Source organism: Papio anubis, chromosome 16 (genome assembly GCF_008728515.1).
Source record: "Papio anubis isolate 15944 chromosome 16, Panubis1.0, whole genome shotgun sequence".
In the NCBI taxonomy this organism is placed as follows: Eukaryota; Metazoa; Chordata; class Mammalia; order Primates; family Cercopithecidae; genus Papio; species Papio anubis.
This window is the reverse complement of record NC_044991.1, coordinates 57,512,528-57,533,038: the sequence shown is the minus strand read 5'-3', so window position 1 is coordinate 57,533,038 and position 20,511 is coordinate 57,512,528. Positions and strand designations below refer to the sequence as shown.

Here is a 20,511-nt window from a genome sequence, read left to right as displayed (position 1 = left end):
TCTCCTCTGCTCCAGCCACACAGTCCGTCGCCCCGCGGTTCTCCAGGCACTCACCGTTGCGGATACATTCCCACCTCACGGTCAACATACATGCTGCTCCCTTTTCAGAACGTTCCCTCAAATACCTGCCTGGCCTACTGTATCACTTCCCTTGTTCTCTGGGTTCAAATGTCACCTCTGAGATGTACTCTCTAATGATCTGACCTCAAGCAGTCACCCAGGGCCACCACTGGGTGGTGGTGGCCTCTTCCTTCTTCATGTTGCTTCACCATCTGACATAGTAGATTGTCTCTTATTGCCTCTTTCCCCCGCTAGTCTAGAGAGAGACATACTATACTGTTGTATCCCCAGCACCCAGCATAGCTTGGTCTGTCCAGCCCTTGGTCAGGGCTGAATGGATTTCTGTTGGATGAATGAAGGGATGGCAGTTAAAGAGTCAGGTTGCCAGCTTACACTGCCCAGTCTTGCTGTGTGGCCTCAGGCCCGTCCCTGCCCCTCTCTGTGCAACTCAGAGCCAGCCCTCTGTGCTCAGGGAAGGCCTCTGGGATGGACGCTCCACTTGCCGATTGTGACAGACCCCAAAGCCACCCTCTGCCCCCTGCAAGCCTCCCATGCCCCATACCTTCTTCAGCCACTGCGTGTTGTTCTGCACTGCCTGCTCCAGCCGTTTCACCTGTTGGGTGGGCAACTTCTCCAGGCGCAGTGGGTTAGCCAGTGATTCCCTCTGGAGGGTGTTGGAGTCCCTGGAGGCCTCAGGCCCTGGAGGACAGGGCTCAGGCTTGGGCAGCAAGAAGGTGTAGCTACAGTGGCCGTGCTGGACTACAAGTGTCTCGCAGCCCCTACCTGCCTCCTGCCCTGTCTGTTGAGCCACAGACATGGTGGCAACCAAGAGGAGGAGGCTGCCCCGCAGCATGGCTAGCTGGGAGAGCATCTGGAGGCGTGGCAATGGCAAGGGGTGTCTGCTCAGAGCCCCAGGGACTATGCCTGTGATGTCCTGCTGCAGCCAACAGTGGCCAGGCTTGCCTGCAGCTGCAGCTACAGACCTCTGTCTGGCCGAGCTCTGTCCAGGCGGCTATTTATACTTGCTCTGAATACCACGGCTGCTCAGCTTCCTCTCACCGCCTCCCTCCACCCCCACCCGACACCCTCTTACCTCTATTCTTCACTCCTTCCCTTCCTCCTTCCTCAGTCTTGACCGCACGTTGCCCTTACCCTAACCGTGCACCAACCTTGCTCTACCTTCCTCACCTCTGAGCCCTCTGATTATCCAGTGAGGCCTGGCTTCCCTGCTGGAGGGAAGGGAAGAAAACAGCCCGCCGACACGCGCACACACTCACGCACACACGAGCACACACTCACACGCACGCCGACATGCACACACATTCATGTACACACAGACACCAAGCTCCAGTGCTGCTCGCTTTGGAAAACCAAATGCAACTTAACTCTCCCTTCCTGTCTCTGTCTATTCTCCCTCTTTCCCTCCACCCCCATCCCCTGCCCCCCAAGGCTAAGATCTCAAGTTTCAGCCCCGCTGCCATCGCCTTCTCTCCCCGCTGCACCTTCCTCCCTCTGGTTCCATATTAGTGCTTGGAGTACAAGTGACCCCCCAGAGAGAGAAGAGAGAGGGGAGGAGGCAGAGGGGTGAGGCTGGGGAGGGCCCAGCGAATCCACTTTGCTTCCAGAGACACAGAAAATCCTTCCAAGGTGGGGCAAGTGAGCAACCCAGCTGGGAGTTGCTTCCTGTCCTCTTCTCCCTCAGGGCCAAGGGAAAGTGCTATGCCCCAGGATGGCATTACTGCTTGTGACAGTAATGAGAAGTTGTCGTGTCCTGGGGCCGATCGCCCTGGGGCTGCTGGAGTGGCAGGTGGAGAGGAGGTGGTGAGGAGAGGAGGTTGGAGTGTCGGGAGGCTAAGACCTAGGGTGGCCACAAGACCTAGGGTGGCCAACTTTGCCTCTCTGGGCCTCCACACCCTGATGTGTAAACCGAGTAAACCTTGTCTCTTGCAGGAGGAATGCGTGTGAGTCCTCAGCATGGGGATGGAGTTTTCAGCTTCCCGGTTCAAATCCTGGCTCTATCATCTACCAGCTGTGTGACTTTAAGTAAGTCACTTAACCTCTCTGTGACTTCATTTCCTCCTGAATGAAGAAAACAATACCACCTACTTCCCAGGGCATGAAAATTAGGTGAGTTAGAGCAAGGCTGGCACGGAGTGAGCACTAAATAAATATTTTCCGTTGTCAATGTTATAGTTACCATTGCACCTCGCCTCCCACAACCCACTGGAGCATAAACCCCTCTAGGGCAGGGATTTGTCCCTGGGGGACATGGTGTCCAGGCAGGAGGTGCCCAGGAGTTGGTGGGGCCTCTCACGGGTGGGCTGCCTTTGTGTTCTGCCAGCTGTATGGGCTTTTCCTCACTCCCTGCTTGTTTCCTCAGAGTAGGGGCCAGTCTGGCTGTTTAGTATTTTCCTTTTTGTTCTCCCAAATCCCGATAGAGTTTTGAATTGGGGCAGGCTGCTTCTGGGCAACTGTGAACTAGGGTCTCATCTGGGGACTGAGAACATTATACCAGGTGTGGGGCTTTGGCAGGCAAAGGAAAAGCAGCTGGTTATCAGCCTCCAGCCTCCCCTGAGCCTTCCCCATGCTCTGAGCTCTGTGTGCCCCGCTTGGCCCCAGTTGCCTCAGCTGTAAATGGGGTCATAGCACCCTGACCATGTGAGAGGAAGCATGGTAATGTGGATTGGGAGCTTATCACAGCGCTGGGTGCAGAGGAGGCCATTGTGAATGGTGGTCGTCATTATGATTGTCTTGACTAAGTTGCTTGATAATCTCAACGAGGCGGTTACACCAGGTCCCAAGCTTAGATGGGCCCTGTGCTTGGTTTACACTCCACCAGCACTGTCTTGAAATTCTTAATACATGTGGAACAAAGTGCTCAGCACTTGCATTCTTCACTGAGTTCCACAAATTAGGTAGCAGGCCCTGCCTGGGAAACATGAGGCTTCCGTCATCCCTCACTCTGCTCCTGATCTTACCATCCCATCAGACCTGTTCTTCCAATGTGATCCTTTAGATATTTCCCCCCTCTGTCACCTCTTCGCTACTCAGAATGCTGGATTGGAATCCTGGCTTTCCTGACCCCCCATTTGTGTGCCTTTTGCCAAGTTGCCTAACCTGTCTCTCAGTTTCCTCTTCCGTCAAAACAGTAATGTTACAGCGGCTAAAAGTCTGATTCCTGTAATAAGGTTAACATGGAGCCTTTCACGTAGTACATGCTCAACCAATGACAGCTATCATCATTACCTCCTGCTATGAATATGAATGTTTGTGTGCCCCCAAATTGATCTATTGAAACTTAGTCAACAAGGTGATGGTATTAGAAGGTAGGGCCTTCGGCAGTGAATGGTTAATGAGGACTCTGCCTTGGGAATGAGAATAATGCTCCTATCAAAGAGGTCCTAGACAGCTGGCCTTCCCTTTTGCTAGGTGAGGATGCAGTAAGAAAGCACCATCTATGAAGCAGGAAGCTCTCACCAGACACCAGATTGGCTGGCGCCTTGATCTTGGACATCCCAGCCTCCAGAACTGTGAGAAATAAATTTCCGTTGTTTACAAGCCCCCAGCTTAGTACCTTCTGTTATAGCAATCTGAATGGGCTAAGACACCCCACCATCACTCTCTTAGACCAGGGTGCTTCCTCTCTTGCAAGGAGAGCAACAGCCTCAGAAGTGAACTCTGGTTAATTGACCTTTGCTATTGCAACCAGTGTAATTTCTTTCTTTCTTTCTCTCTCTCTCTCTTTCTCCCTCTCTTTCTTTCTTAACAACAACAACAACAACAACAACAACAAACAATTTCTTTCTTTCTTTCTTTCTCTTTCTTTCTCTCTCTTTCTTTCTTCTCTTTCTCTTTCTTTCTCTCTCTTTCTCTCTCTTTCTTTCCTTTCTTTTCTTTCTTTCTTTCTTTCTTTCTTTCTTTCTTTCTTTCTTTCTTTCTTTCTTTCTTTTCTTTCCTTCCTTCCTTCTTCCTTCTTCCTTATGCTTCCTTCCTTCCTTCCTTCATTATCTTTCCTCTCTCTCTTTCTTCTTTCCTTGAGACCAAGAGTCTTGCTCTGTTGTCCAGGCTGTAGTGCAGTGGCATGATCTTGGCTCACTGCAACCTCCACCTCCCTGGTTCAAGTGATTCTCCTGCCTCAGTTTCCCCAGTAGCTGGGATTACAGGCATACGCCACCACGCCTGACTAATTTTTGTATTTTTAGTAGAGACGGTGTTTTCCTATGTTGCCCAGGCTGGTCTCAAACTCCTGACCTCAGGTGATCCACTCACCTCAGGTGATCCACTCACCTCGGCCTCCCGAGGTGCTGGGATTGCAGGTGTGAGTCACCATGCCCAGTCCAGAGTGATTTTTCTAAGACACAATCCCGCCCTGACTTCTTTGTTTAAAACTCTTCAGTTCTAAACTCCAACTCTTTCTGTGGTTTACAAGCCCCTGCCGGATGTGGCCTCCATTCTCATCACTGTTTCCCTGGCACTTTGTACCTTATCATTTGGAATTGGTTTTACTCCCCCGCATGCTTTCCGCCTTCTGAGGCCTCAGTGTCTACACTCCTGGGCAGGAACTTCTGTTTAAAAACTTCCCCCAACCTGTATTCTCATAGCTTCCTTCTGCCTGTCTTTTGGTCTTATCTCAGGGATCGCCTCCTCTGGGAAGCCTTCCTGCATCTGTCCCTCCCCATTAAATGGGAGTATTGCCTCCACCTCTGGGAGCCCAAAGGCCCTTGCCTGCCTGTCCCTCACCAAAGCACTCACCCTGCATTAGAAAGGCTTGTTTGCAGGCCTTGATCACCCTCTAGACTGAACACCTTTCCAGGGCTGCTGTCACACTTTCCATTTCTATGTTTGTTGCCTGTCCTAAGGTTAGGCTCACAGTGGTCCTCATGAGTGTTATGTTGAATGAATAGTCTCCACTATTGAGCAGATGCTGGAGCTGCAGTCCCAAAGCAGAAAGGAAGGCAGTCACCCTTTCCTTTCCAGCAGGGGCAGCAGGAAGTTCTGTTTGAGTTGTTCTGAGTGTCTGGCCTCCAAATGCTAAAAACAAACCAACCCAGGTTGATTTTCCCATTGCCTGCTGCTGCCATGGAGGTAGAGCATAGAAAATAAACTTATATCCACCTGGATACTTTGGCTTTTGTTCAAATAGCTTGGGTAAAAAGGGAATTTATTGACTAATTTAACTGAAAATTTTAGGAGTATCTAGCTTCAGGCATGGCTGGATCCAGGTGCTCAAATGATATTAGATTTTTTTTTTTTCCCTCCAGCTCTAGGCTCTTATTTTCCTTCATCTCCTTATTTTCCTTTGGGTTCATTCTATAAGAGTTCCCACCATAATCACCACCACTACTGGCAACAGCAGCTCCAATCTATCAACTTAGTAACCTCTTTTAAGGGTGCCTCTTTCCTAATAGTTCTTGGAAAAGTTCCAGCTTGAGCCCTACAGCCATTCCTGAACCAACTATTATAGCTAGAGGGATGAGCTACTGTGGATGGGCAGGCTGGGTCCTGTGTCCAGGCCTGGAGCCTTGGAGCAGGTCAACCTCACTGGATCCGAAGGGACTGAGGGTGGGGTACAGTGACTGTCAAGGAAACCTGGAGTAGAATGATCACGAGGTGGGTGGAGTTGGTGGGTGTAAAGCACCTGCCTGCCTGCACCGTGACTCTCCATCCCCACCACCCACCAAGTGAACCCACTTCCCGCTCAGAGCCAATGGACCGTTGGAGTAACCAGAGATGCCATGGACCCTTACCTTGCATTTCACTCATGAGGAAACTGATACTCAGAGAGGGAGGCCACCTGCCCAGTGTTACATGCTGGAATCTATTTTCTTGGAAGAACTGGACTTCCTGCTCCTGGGAGTGAATTGTGGGAAAACAGGGTCATTCCCGGAGGACCACTTGCCAATTCTGGCTCCTCAAATATCTGGATCCAAAAGAAGATTGTCCCCAGTCTGAATCTCCCACTCCGGGGAGAGGGTCACTCCTGGGTTGTTCCCACAATCCAGCCCTTCTGCCAGCCCCTCCCTTGGCAACTCCTTGCATTTCAACACCCTGGGTGATCATTGAGGGTTGCACTTGAGGCAGTTTAAACAGACCCCAGGCCTCTGGTCCTGTGCTGCTCATGCCCCTGAGGACACTGCCTGGGCATCTCCCAGAGCTACTGATGGCAACATGGCAAGAGCCCGCTGGGAAGTTCTGGGGCCATTGACAACCCTGGGGGATGGTCTGTGTGTCTTCAGAAGGTCCGGTGGTGAATCTTGTGCAGCAAACATCATGGCTTCCCCGTGAGCCTTTCCACCCAAGACAACAGCCTGTTTGTTGACTGCCCTGCCTCCACTTTCTACCAACCCAAACCCAGAGCCGCAACAGAATTGCTGGATCACAAGGGGCCTAGGCTGGGTTTTGAGGTCACACCCCACATAGCTGGTGCTCAATCTTGACTTCCCTTCAGTAGATGAGACTCAGTTTCCTCACCTATAACATGAGGAGAATAATCCCTCACTGGGAAGGTGGTGGTGGTGGGGTCTTCCAGTTACTGGTACTGTGTAACAAAGTATCCCCACATCCAGTGGTTTAAAGCAGTGGCAACATCTACTTTATTCACAAATCTGCAATTGTGGCCAAGTTCCCTGAGAAAAGCTCAACTGTGCTCCATTCTGTGTCAGCTGGAGCAGCTTGCAGGCTGGGGTTTGCATCTGAAACTCATCCACTCATATATCTGAAACCTCAGCTGGGGCGCTCAGCCAGGACAACTGCATATGGCCTCTTCATGTGGCTAGGGCTTCCTCACAGCATGGTGGCTGCTTCCCAGAGCAAGCATCTCAGGGGAGAGATTTAGGCAGAAAGTAGGTGATCTTTATGACCTAGCCTCATGGATCATGCAGGGCCAAGTCCTCTGTATCTGGTCAGAGAAGCAGCCACAAAGTCCCACTCAAGTTTTAGGGGAGGAAGAACAGACTCTACCTCTTGATGAGGAGGAGCAAGGTTTCAGAAGAAGATGTAGGATGGGGGATAGTGTTGTGGCCATTTTTATTTATTTATTTAGTTTATTTTTAAATATTTATTTATTTATTTATTTATTTTTGAGAAAGAGTCTCCCTCTGTTGCCCAGGCTGGAGTGCAGTGGCATGATCTCAGCTCATCGTAACCTTTGCCTCCTGGGTTCAAGCGATCCCCCTGCCTCAGCCTCCCGAGTAGTTGGAATTACAGGTGCACACCACCAAGTCTGTCTAATTTTTATATTTTTAATAGAGACAAGGTTTCACTCTGTTGGCCAGTCTGTCTTGAACTCCTGACCTCAAGTGATCCACTTGCCTCGGCCTCCCAAAGTGCTGCGGTTATAGGTGTGAGCCACCGCGCCCGCCCTGTTATGGCCATTTTTAGAAAATACAATTGGCCATAGGAGGGTCGGATGAGAAAATGCCATTTAAGTGTTTAGCATGTAAGTGCTTGATAGTTGGCAGCTCTTATTATTATCTTTGCGATTATTGGAAAGACCCAGCATCTCTTTGCATAAAAATGTCCTTCAGAACCTGTGAGAGCTAAAGGTGCAGGAGGAAGTAGGATAATTTCCATCAGGGCTGCTGGAGAAATTGGCCCAGAAACACACTGGCATTAGTCCCTAGTCACCCAGTGTATCAACACCCAGTCCGACCAAGACTGGCCTGGGACATGGCTGCTGCTTCTCTTGGTAATGCTGTCTCTTCCTGGGGTGTCTTCCTTGGCCTCCGTTTCTCCTCTGAACCATGACAGTGTCCTGGCTCTGCCGCCTCAGAGGCTGAGGGGATGAGGGTGGAGGACATGCATTCTCTTGGCTGTGCCCAGTCTGGGCCACCAGCCATGCCTGTCCTTTCTCAGGCCCGGGGAGCTCGGTTGCCTCTGAACCCACGTCTGGTACTCCCTCCAGGATATGAAGACTAAGCCTGCCAGGTCAGACGGCAGATCTATTTTGGAAACTGGGACCCCATAAAGGTCCAGAGGACCCTGTGACCCAGAAAACCGACAGGCCCCTCTTTGTTTTGTTTTCATCAAACGAGCACAACATGTCCCTCATAGAAAAGCCAGAAAATACATATTGGCAAGAAAGTGAAAATAAATGTTGCCTGTGCTCTCACCAGCCAGAGGCAGAAACCATAGCTAACATTTTGGAGCTTTTTCCCCCAAATAATTTTCCTCTGCATATAGATGCATTTTTTTTTTGGTAGAGTTTCTAGCAAAAAAAAAAAAAAAAAAAAAGTCAACAAAGGAATATTGTCTCAACGATTTTTTATTTTCTTTTACTTATTTGGAATTTTTCTTTTGGTAAAAAGTTTAGAGAGCCGGGCACGGTGACTCATGCTTGGAATCCCAGCACCTTGGGAGCCCGAGGTGGGAGGATCGTTTGAGCTCAGGAGTTCGAGACCATTCTGGCCAACGTGGCAAAACCCTGTCTCTTAAAAAAAAAATACTGAAACCTCCTGACTTCCAGTTGGAAGTTATGTTGGCCGGGTGCGGTGGCTCACACCTGTAATCCCAGCACTTTGGGAGGCCAAAGCAGGTGGATCTGTTGAGGCCAGGAGTTTGAGACCAGTCTGGCCAACATGGTGCAACCCTGTCTCTATTCAAAATGCAAAAATTAGCCAGGCTTGGTGGCACACGCCTGTAATCCCAGCCACTCGGAAGGCTGAGACACAAGAATCACTTGAGCCTAGGAGGCGGAGGATGCAGTGAGCCAAGATCATGCTGTTGACTCCAGCCTGGGAGACAGAGGAAAACTATGTCTCAAAAAAAAAAAAAAAAAAAAAATCAGACAAGTGCACAGGACAACATAATACACCCCCATACCATCATCACTCCAAGTGGGCACATGTTAACATTTTGCATATTTGTCTTCGATTGTTAAAACAATGAAATATTACAGGTAATGTCAGTATTCCTTATAACTCCTTCTTGGTTTCATCTTCTGTCCCTCCCTGCCTATAGGTTCACATCTAGGTATATAAATAATGTATAATATTTTTGTGTTCTCAAAACTTAAGTATATACTATTATACTGAATGCAGTGTCCTGCTTATATTATATTTTCCAGATTGATATAAATGACACATATAGATCTTGTGACCAAGGACATTTTCTTTTCACTGCTGTGCAGCATTGCATTATATAATTATAACACTCTTTATTTATCCAGTTTTTGGCAGATGGATATTTAAATTAATTCAGTTATCTTGTTATTCTCGACAATACTGCTATTACTATCTTATATGGGAACACTTGTGCTTATAAGCAAGGGTTCCTCTGGGGAGCTAAACGAGGCATGCTCCTCCTGGGTCATGGAATATATGTGCTGCCAGCCTGAGGCAGTTGCCAAATTATGCTCCAAGTCTCTCTGCCGAGTTAATTCCAGTAGGGTGAGGGGGTCTCCATTGCTCCGCACCCCTGCCACCCCTTGAGATGTTTATGCTTTACCTTTGTTCCAATCTGATGGCTGTGAAATCATACATGTAATTATACAGCCTGCTTTTCCTACTTAACAGTATATTATGGAACTATTTTTCTGTGCAGAATATTGCTCTATATATGCATGTTTCAAGGTGGCATAAGCTGAAAGCCTCTATTGGGGTGTTGCTGGGATTTTCTTTACGAATTCCCTATTGTTGGACAACAGGGTTTGTTTTTTGTGGTAGGATTGCAAAACTGACCACAGATGCTACCCACCCCTGTAAGCATGCTTCTTTGCAATGTGACTCTGCAGTTCTCCCTATTAAGAGGCAAAGTTCACTTCTTCACTCCCTTAATGCTGACTTGGGCCATGTGACTTGCTTTGGCCAATGGAACATTTTCAAGCAGAGGCTTGAAAAGGGCTTGTGCTCTGGGGCTAGCTCTCTTGCTGCACCTGGGACCCTGAGACCACCATGTGAATGAGTCCTGGCTAGCCTGAGGGATGATGACACACTTGGCCAAGTCATCCTGTCATCCCAGCTGATATTAAACCATCCACCAAATTTGTGAGTGAGGCCATCCCAGACCATCTATCTAGCCCAGCCAAACTGGTGCAGACCAGAAGGAAAGTCCGGTTGGCCTGCAGAGATGTGAGAAATAAATGTTGTTTTAAGCCACTAAATTTTGGAGGTGGTCTGTTAGATGGCAAGACTGATAGAGTTCCACCCAGCATTTTCCTTTGCTCAACTAGCTACTGGCTGGGAAGCTTAGGCAAGTTGCTGAGCCTTAGTTTTCTCCTCAGTACAATGGGGGATTAAATATGCACCCCTCAAAGTCATTGTGAAGATTGAATGAGATGGCACCTGTCAGTATCACATGGCGAGGACCCCATAACCAGGGGTTCCTCTTTCACATCATGGTGGTCTTAAATGTGACCTGTGACCTTTCTTATTGCTTCTTGGTTCTCCCTGCTACCTTTTTCTCAAAAATGTACTCATCCTTCCAAGTTTTCTGGAGAGTACCAACATGTAAATGTAAATTCAAATCCCTAGTGCTCTCCAAGACTTCCAGGTCTCTCCTCCTTCCAGGGCCTTTCCTCTTGAAATTGGGCATAGTGACTGCGTGCAGTGGCTCACGCCTGTGATACCAGCACTTTGGGAGGCTGAAGCAAGCCAATCGCATGAGACCAGGAGTTGGAGATCAGCCTGGCCAACAGGGTGAAACCTTGGCTCTACTAAAAATACAAAAATTCTCCTAGCATGGTGGTGCATGCCTGTAATCCCAGCTACTCAGGAGGCTGAGGCATATGAGAACCAACCTGAGAGTCTGGGAGGCAGAGGTTGCAGTAAGCCCGAGATAGCACCACTGCACTCCCACACTCATGAACCGATCTCTCAAAAAAAAAAAAAAAAAAAAAAAGAAGAGAAAGAAGAAAAGTAAAGAAAGGTCTTCATCCGGACCCCAAGATAGGGTTTCGTGGATCTTGCACAGGAAAGAATTCAAGGCGAGTCGCAGGTTGCACTGAGAAAAGATAGTTTAGTGAAAGCTACTCAGTTACAGAGAAGAATGTCCTCAGAAAGCAAGGGGAAGAATGCACTGTCTTTGTTTTAAACTCTTCTAATGTAGGAGTCTTATCTATATAAAAGCTAAGTTATGTCTATGTGTAGATGGACTGACAGTGTGACAAAATCCATCACTGTTGACTTAAAGAAAGTTATCCTTGGCATTTTAGTAAGTACATCAGAGCATGACAATAATTATTTTGAAAGCATAAATTGTTATGTGATATTGGAATATCTGGGCATTTTGCTGTCGTAAGAGTTTACCCTTGCAGGCATTATTGAGCAGCTTCCTTAGCCATAAACATCTTATGACTGTGGGTGGTGATTAGCAAGGAATGTGTCTTGCTAGTTTTAAGATAGAGTTGATTTTAAAGTGGTGTCACCCTAGCTCTCCTATGCTCCTGTTTCCCAAACATAATCCCCCCTCTACTAAAGAGAGAACCCTTAATTTTAAGGGGAGATGAAAGGGGAAGGTCATTTTTCTAACTTCTTCCTGCTGACAGTGGATGTTGTTGACCTTTGGGAGAGAGTTCTCTCATAAGAGTTTGCAGAGAGCCTTCTAGGGAGCCAGGGAAACTCTTCATTGAATGAAATCCCAATGATTTGGTTTAGTAAGTGTAGGGGCGGATAAGCTACCGGACTATTTTATCTCCGTAATCCCATGCAATAAGTGCAACAGAAGTAAAAAGCACAATAACCAATAGCAATAAGTGTGACAACACCAAGCATGCTAAAAAGAAATACCTTCCAAGTGCTGGGGAGCTGGCGAAACTGTGCTGTTATGACAGGGAGTCAATTGCTGAGGTATGAGTCTCTAGGGAGTTCATGGCCTGAGATATATTATGAGAGTGACCAGGAATATAGACACAGCATTCTGTCTTGATCAATGCACAGGTTTCCCCAGGGCTGCTGTTAAAATGTCTAAAGCCATATGGTTTTGCAAGGACATTTGTCTTACTCGGGATGTTTCTTCTGTCAGAAGCGTGATCACCAGATGAGTGTCGTTGAAAGCCACAGCAGTATGTTTTGCTAGCACTCCCACTTGTGATTCAATGTCTGTAGATGCTGCTTAAAGACAGAATATGGCCACAGGATATAACCACCAAGAAGTTCGTTTCTGTTGCCTACCACAGACCTTGACTACTTCCCAACTGGTGGAGAGGGAATCTAGATGTGTAAGGATACATCCTAGAAGATAGGGATGACCCCACGTACATCATCCAGTCCAATTGTAAGGTGAGTATGGCCAACTATGAGACCCACATGCCCATAACCATCCTGACAGGGAAGGATAGTCACCTAACCGTAGAGATTCATTTTGCCATCCCATCCACATTTGGTCAGTTGAAAGGAGAGTCTGATTATTGTTGGGGTGGCAGCCATCCGATATTATAGATGTTGGTTTGCGGGGGGTTACTGTTGACGAAAAGAGTCGAACTCTGTGAAATATTTGAAGACTTATTCTGAGCCAAATATGAGTGACCATGGCCTGCGACACAGCCCTCAGGAGGTCCTGAGAACATGTGCCCAAGGTGGTCAGGGCGCAGCTTGATTTTATACATTTTAGGGAGGCATGAGACATCAATCAATAAAGTACATTGATTTGGTTCAGAAAGGCGGGACAACTCAAAGCGGTGGGGGGAAGGGGAGGCTTCTAGGCTATAGGTAAACTTAAACATTTTCTGGTTGACAATTGGTTGAGTTTGTCTAAAGACCTGGGATCAATAGAAAGGAAATGTTTAGGTTAAGATAAAAGATTGTGGAGACCAAGGTTCTTTTGAAGTCTCATAGTAGCTGCCCTTAGAGACAGTAGATGACAAATGTTTCCTATTTAGACCTTTAAAAAGGTGGTAGACTCTTACTTAACCTCTTTAGGATTGAAAGGGCCTGGAAGAAAAAGATCTAGCTATGTTAATAGAGATTCTTTACAGGTGCACATTTTCCCCCACAAAGGACAGCTTTGCAGGACCATTTCAAAATATAGCAAAGAAACATGTTTTAGGGTAAAATATTTTAATTTTCTTCCTTGTCTCATAACATTATGCCAGAGTCAGGTTGGAAAGTAAGTCACGATATATAGGGTTAAATAAAACCTATCTGAGGAGAATTTACGGTTTGTAGGGCACGACTCCCCAGACCCCTTAGATAGGAATTTGGACAAGAAAATGAAATCAGAGCCTAGTGTTCATTACCATTATGCCTTCCAAGGTATAAGGGTACTTTGCCTGACACCTGAATTTGGATACCTGTCAACCGAGTACATTATGTGTGGTATAGCCTAAGGTAGGGATGATATTAAGTTATTTGGGATTAACTGAAAAAGGAATTTCTTGGTTTCAGTGGAGGAAGGGAAGAAAGAGTGGTGTGTGTCCTTTTGGAAAAAGGAGGGTACTTATTTTCCGTACTGAAATTAGCTGATTGGATATGCCAAGGTAAGCCCAGGGTTGACAAAGTTTGTACCCATTTTGCAAACAGATATTCTCCAACTCTATAATAGAGCGAGCTCGACATTAAAACCAGTGGTCTCGTTTTCACAGCATCACTTATCCACTGGATGGCTTTTTCTGGAAGAGAAGCCATAGATCCACTATTGGCTCACAGGAGTATTCTGGAATGGTGATCCCTGCACCAGATGCCTGTGGGACTTCATGAGAGACAGGTTTAACTTGGGATAAATGTACCCAACTGTGTAATCCCTTAAGTTTAAGTGTAGCAGGAGTGCCTGGAAGCACATGGTAGGGTTCTTTCTATTTTGGGGAAAGCTGATCTGTAGGGGATCCCTCCTTCCAAGGTTTCAATAGCATGAAGTCTCCTGGTTGAACAGGAGAGAATATTTATGAAGATGGTCCTGACACATGTATACTGAACAAGCACCTTAAGGTGGAGATTTAATCCTTGCCAGGCATGGTCTTAGATCCTCTTTATAATTTGATATCTTCTTGCCATAAAGTGTCTATTCTATCAGCCTTATGATCTCTGTTTTAATGTTAATGCTGGTCAGTTGTACCTGAATTCCAAAAGGAGAATTGTATAGCGAGGTATGTTTGACCTCCCAGCCCCACTTCCCATCATGGCCAGAACCAGTTTTTTCAGGATTTTAAAAAAATTATTATTTCCTTTTGCCAAGAGGAGGTCTGTTCTGTTGGGTGGCTTAGGATATTTATTTATTTATTTATTAGCTTATGGTCTCCCATTTTGTCAAGGTGCCAGAGGCAGTATTGCGGGCTAAGCTTTTATTGTGTCCCATATCAATGCTGGGGTGGTGTGCTACTTGCCCTGGTCCATTACCTCCCTTGGTGGAACCCTTATGGTCAAGGAACTTAGAGTCAAAAGACTTATAGCCAATTAAATGTTCTAGGCCGGATGGGAATGGAGGTAAGCAGGCACTCATTAATCTTAAAGCCTCTTTTAAGCAACATAAGAGCCAAAAATCAAAAGCCAAAAGGCAAGGTTATAAAATTGGCTTATTTATAAACTCTATGCAAGAGCTACCATAATCTTGGCTTGTGGCAATTAGCTATACAAACTCAAGCATTATGTTTAGCTGTTTAGGGATCTGTGTGCCTGTCCTTGATTTGGAGGGTCTGAACTAATTTTATTCCTCAAAACTGGCCCTTTCAATCTCATGTGATAATCCCTGGGCATGGAGGAATTGAATAGTTTCAAATTTTGGAGGTAAAACAAAACATAAGGAGTTAACATTTTAAACAAAATGTCATAAGCCCTGCCTAATTTTGAGGGTGACAGGAAAGGAAGTTCACAGGTAGCTAAGCATTTAAATTATTTAGTATCAAGGCATATAATAAATTATATTATTTCAGATAAAGGCAAAATTATTAAATGAGTCTTAATGCTTTTGAATACAGGACTGCCTCTGTGTCTTATGAAAGCAGTTTATTTTGATTGTCACTTTTGTCCAGGTCTAAAGATGAGACTTTGGTCAACTTGAGCTTGGTATCAGATACTGGCAAGAGTCAGTGCCTTCTTTTTTTGGGGAAAAGAGTCTCACTGTCACCCAGGCTGTACTGCAGTGGTGAGATCCTGGCTCACTGCAACCTCCACCTACCAGCTTTAAGCAATTCTCATGTCTCAGCCACCCAAGCAGCTGGGATTACAGATGTGCACGTACCACCACACCTGGCTGATTTTTGTAGTTTTAGTAGAGATAGGGTTTCGCCATATTGGCCAGGCTGGTCTCAAACTCCTGACCTCAAGTGATCTGTCTGTCTCAGCCTCCCAAAGTGCTAGCATTATAGGCATGAGCCACTGTGCCTCACAGTCAGTGCCTTCTTTAGATGAGATATTGGACCCAGAAGTCAGAGCCCTGTAACTTAACAGCACAAGGATTAGTTAATAACACCAGATAAGGATGCTTTTGAGGGGGAAAGAGTGAGTCCTTTAATTGATGTTCTTCCAATATATGTAATTATCAGGCTGGAGGTGGTGATCCTGGAGTTCATGGTCTGACTGGAAGCTGTAAAGACTTACAACCTTGCAGTGCTTAATTTTTGCGGCTTTAATAAGCCCCAGCAATATGACTAAGTCAGAGACTTAATTTAGGATTTTGATTTTGAAGATGTTTGTTAAAGATGTTAAAAGGCTCAAAACATTTGATCAAAACAGAAGCACAGGTCATGGTAAAATAGCAGTTACTCATTTACCCAAAGTGATCATCAAAATACTTTAAAGGCAATACAGAAGGTTACATGGTTGTAAAAACCTTAACCCTTTTAAAATCTCAGTTTCTTTAGCAATCAAAAACCTAATAAAGACAGCATAGAAATTTTCTTGATAATACGTAAAATCTCAGTTTTTTAAGCCATCTACTAAAAAAGCAAAAAAGACCTACTGCAGTGTGACTATTTTTACTTATGGAAAGCTCATTTAGATAACTGGGAAGTCAAACTTAATGAAAAAAGTGCTTGAATTTAATCAGACACAGGAGGACTGTTTTCAAGGTTATGAATATAGCAGGGGAATACATGACTCCTAGGAACAGCATGAGAAGTTTTCTGATCGCATCGAAAATTTAGACATATCAAGAAAAGCCAGTGTACAGAATGCAGTTATACTAGAGGAAAACATTGCTTTTCTAGACCTCCAAGATGCAACATTTTAGCATTTGGCCATAACAACAGTTAGAACCAGAGCAGGGAGAAAGTTACAGAAGCTGACACAAAAATTAAAGGAGAGAGTTATTATCTCAAGCATTCTCAAAGGGAGAAACAACTGAAAGCTGTTTTTTTAACAGCACAGCAACAGTTGAACTTCTGAGATATGATTCTGAGAAGTTTTAAAAAGAAACAGGTTATAAAATTAAAGGTAAGATTTTCTATAATTTATTTAAGGAGCATATCAATATCTTTTTTTTTCTGGTGGAGATGTTTATTATAAATTATTTAACCAGCTTTATATGATGAATAGTTCGGTAATATCTTTTTTTTTTTTTACTACACTTTAAGTTGTAGGGTACATGTGCACGATGTGCAGGTTTGTTACATATGTATACATGTGCCATGTTGGTGTGCTGCACTCATTAATTCATCATTTACATTAGGTATATTTCCTAATGCTATTCCTCCCCCCTTCCCCCTCCCCACAATAGGCCCTGGTGTGTGATATTCCCCTTCCTGTGTCCAAGTGATCTCATTGTTCAATTCCCACCTATGAGTGAGAACATGTGGTGTTTGGTTTTCTGTTCTTGCGATAGTTTGCTGAGAATGATGGTTTCCAGCTGCACCCATGTCCCTACAAAGGAGACAAACTCATCCTTTTTTATGGCTGTATAGTATTCCATGGTGTATATGTGCCACATTTTCTTCATATCAATATCTTAAGAAAACCTTGTTTTGAGGTAAGGGACCAATTTTTAGACAGATTATTATAAATAATTTTTTTTATAACCAATTTAATCTCATACAAAATTCCTTTCATAAATTCCCCATTGTGACTTACACAAACCATCTATGACATGCTTGGACTCTGACTTGTCCTGAGCTTCCTTCTTTGCTAAACAATCAGTCATTTTACTTTAGAACAAAAATTTACCGTATAAGTAAAATTTACCACTTAAGCCTCTTTTTCATATAAAATTATTCTCTTTTCTTTATAACCTTCCTTACCATAAATACATCTTCATATTTATAATTTTCTTTTGTTTTCTTTTTTTTGAGACAGAGTCTTGTTCTCTTGCCCAGGCTGGAGTGCAGTGGTGCCATCTCGGCTCACTGCAAGCTCCACCTCCTGGGTTCACACCATTCTCCTGCCTCAGCCTCCCGAGTACCTGGGACTATAGGCACCCGCCACCATGCCCGACTAATTTTTTGTATTTTTAGTAGAGACACGGTTTCACCCTGTTAGCCAGGATGGTCTCGATCTCTTGACCTTGGGATCTACCTGTCTCGGACTCCCAAAGTGCTGGGATTACAGGTGTAAGCCACTGCACCTGGCCTATAACTTTATTTACATCTCTCTCTCTCCCCTACCTACTGGTCCCTTTCTACCTTGTTTCATAAGTAAACATTTTCAAGTTCATAATTTGAATTGACCTTCAGATAACTTCTGAATTAGACAAAATTATTTTTTTTCTCAGTAACACTAGATCTTGGGAGGCTTTTGGCCTCTAACATCACCCAGAGAGATGCCAAATTAAACCACCCAAGGAACAAAAATCAAGACCAGAAGGAAAATGCTAAGTGTAAACTTCAAAGCATGTGAGCGTAGGGTGACATGTGTTGCTAATGAGGCACAGACAGCAAATATGTAGTCAACAAAAGGGATAAAGGGATCAAGAAGCAGTAGGTGCTGGAAAATATCCCTCTGAGCCTCAAACAGTTTATCCATCAGGGTGACACTGCAACCCTGGGCCCCTAATGGTCAAAAAATGCCACACAACAGGTTGGCAGCCCATCAGAAGGATTCCAAAACTCCAGGCACCCTAGCAGACATAGCCCAAAGGATCCAACAACTCTGAGTAGGGGGCTCCAACCCCTGGGCCCTGAGAATATAAAGGAACATGAGTGTCCCTGTGTCTCCTGGGGCTTAGAAGGCTAGGCTGAAAAGTGACAACAAAGGGAAGGACACTCACTTGTCTGTGAATCCAAAACTGGAAAAAGCAAGAAATCCTGAGCTGTTTGTCAGATGTTAGCATTTTATAGATAAAACCATTCTATAATTTTAGAAACATGTTTCCCCATATCATAAACTTTTCTCAACTGGAAATAACCCAGACATCTGATGAGTAATCTAAGGAAAGCTGTGGACCAAAATTTTGGGCAAAGTGGTCTTTATGGAAGTTAAAAAAAAAAAAGTTTTAAAAAAAGATTTAAAGATTAAAAAAAAAAAAAAAGCCTGGCTGGGCATGACGGCTCCTGCCTATAATCCCAGCACTTTGGGATGCCGAGGTGGGTGGCTCTCTTGAGACCAGGAATTTGAGACCAGTATGGGGAACATAGTGAGACTCTGTCTCTATAAAAATTTTAAAAAATTGGCTGGGTGTGGTGGTGTGCACCTGTGGTCCTGATTACTTGGGAGGCTGAGGTAGGATCACTTGAGCCCAGGAGGTTGAGTTTGCTGTGAGCTGTGATTGTGCCACTGCATTCCAGCCTGGGTGGCAAAGCAAGGCCCTGTCTAAAACAAAAAATAAATAAATAAAGAATAAATAAAAGAAATAAATGAAATTAAATTTAAAAAAAAGCCTTTTCCAATTTTTTTTCCTTCAGTGTCAAATGAACTTATAATGTTTCCATTTATTTCATCTAGAACTGACTGAACTGTATAAGAAAAATAAAATCTCCAAGTATCCTTGAATTAGTAATACATAAACAGTGAGCCTTATCTCAGCAGCTTAATAACAGCAGATTTAAAGCAGGCAGAAAAGAAAAGAGAGAAATAGATAAGAGAGCTTTAGAAACAATAATCAGAGGCAAGCATGGAAAGTGAAAGTAGTAAACTTCTGGGCTGGCCATACAGAGTTGTCATAAGGCTGCCGGAAAGCAAAGGTAACAAGCTGGGAAACGATGGGAATTATAGCATTCCCATACCTGGCAAAGGGGACAATATGGATTAGTTAATAGGAAACATGTAACAGATACATCAAAAAGTAACAGCCTTCAGGCATGACTGGATCTAGGGTCTCAAACACTATCACTAGAACTGCTCCATTCTTAAAGAGGCTCTCAAGTCAAAGTGACAAGATGGCTACCTGCCATGCCAGCCTCCCCTCCCCTCCCCTCCCCACAAAAGACCAAGTCCAGAGGGAAAAACAATGCTTCACTGCAGGCCTTTGAGGTTGGCTAATCTGGCACCCATTCCCATCAGCCTCTTCCTGCTATAAAGGCTGTGCAGCAAAATGTCCACCTTTCTGACCCTCCTACAGCTGGGTGGCCACAGGACACATTTCTGCTCAATGAGACATAAGCTGAAGTTTGTGGTGAGGGAGAGCTTTTGCTCCTCAGACAACAGGAGCAGTTGTGGCTGGAGCTGCCCCTTCCCATGTTGCCTTGATCACAGACATGATATTTGAAGCACAGACCATCTTGCAACCAGGAGGAAAGGCCGAGGAAAAAAAATCATCACTATTTTTTAGCCCGGACATTGTTAAGTTGCTGGACTCCTAACGTCAGACCTCTTCCTAAGAGAAAAACAAACATCCGATGTTTAAGCCACTGCGTTAAATTCCTTGTTACTTGTAGCTGAAAGCATTCCTGACTAATACAACTCTCTGTCTCAGGTCCCCATAAAATTCCTGGGAAGGTATCATATTGGTTCTAATGGGGTCATGCTCTTATTCTGGAATGGACTGTGGTGGCCAGCAGAGGTGGGATGTGCCAATTGACAACTCCAGTGGCCACCCTTACTATGTAGGCTTCGAGTGGGTAGGGTTGTTCTCCAGCACAAAAGTTAGTAGAGTTGGGAAGTGGTGGCTATACTCCATATACCTCTGAATCAGTGGAGGCAATAAATTCCTTGTTCTTGGCTTAAAGTTTCTTCCGTCATTTCCAGGAACATGAAGATATTGACTCATTTATCCTCCAGGATTTTTATTTGGAATGCGAGGGGAGGATAATTCAGTGAACTGTCTAACTAGGGGATCTTCCTGGGAATAAAGGACAAGTAATAAAAACTGCATTAAATGCCAGTGTGCACAATGTCCTTTCTATGTACCATTCTGTGCCCCCAAGACACTTTCCCTGCATGAATTCTTGAGCCAGACAGACCTGAGTTCAAAGCCGTCTCCATCATGCCAGTGAGTGGGCAGCCTCGCCATGTCACCTCACCTCTCTGCACCTGCATCTCTAAAACTGCGGGCGGAAGGACCCACTTCAAGGACCCAGTCTTCAAGAAAGAGTGGACCAAGTGCCTGCCTCATGGTGGCCCTTTGACCAGCAGCAACACCCAGAGTGCTTTCTCTGTGAACCCTTCCCTGACAGTCCCAGAATCCCAGGGAGAAAATCTGCTCCCAACTGAAGCA

General features: G+C 45.2%; 1 protein-coding gene across 1 annotated transcript in view; it reads right to left on the bottom strand.

Moving 5' to 3' along the window:
* ANGPT4 (angiopoietin 4) overlaps positions 1-1,469 on the bottom strand; it is a 45,326-nt gene extending 43,857 nt beyond the window's left edge. Inside the window, exon 1 of the mRNA XM_003904938.4 lies at positions 623-1,469. Within this exon, the coding sequence (XP_003904987.1) occupies positions 623-931 (309 nt within the window). The 5' untranslated portion in view covers positions 932-1,469. The remainder of the gene's footprint in view (positions 1-622) is intronic.
* Positions 1,470-20,511: the final 19,042 nt, after the last annotated feature.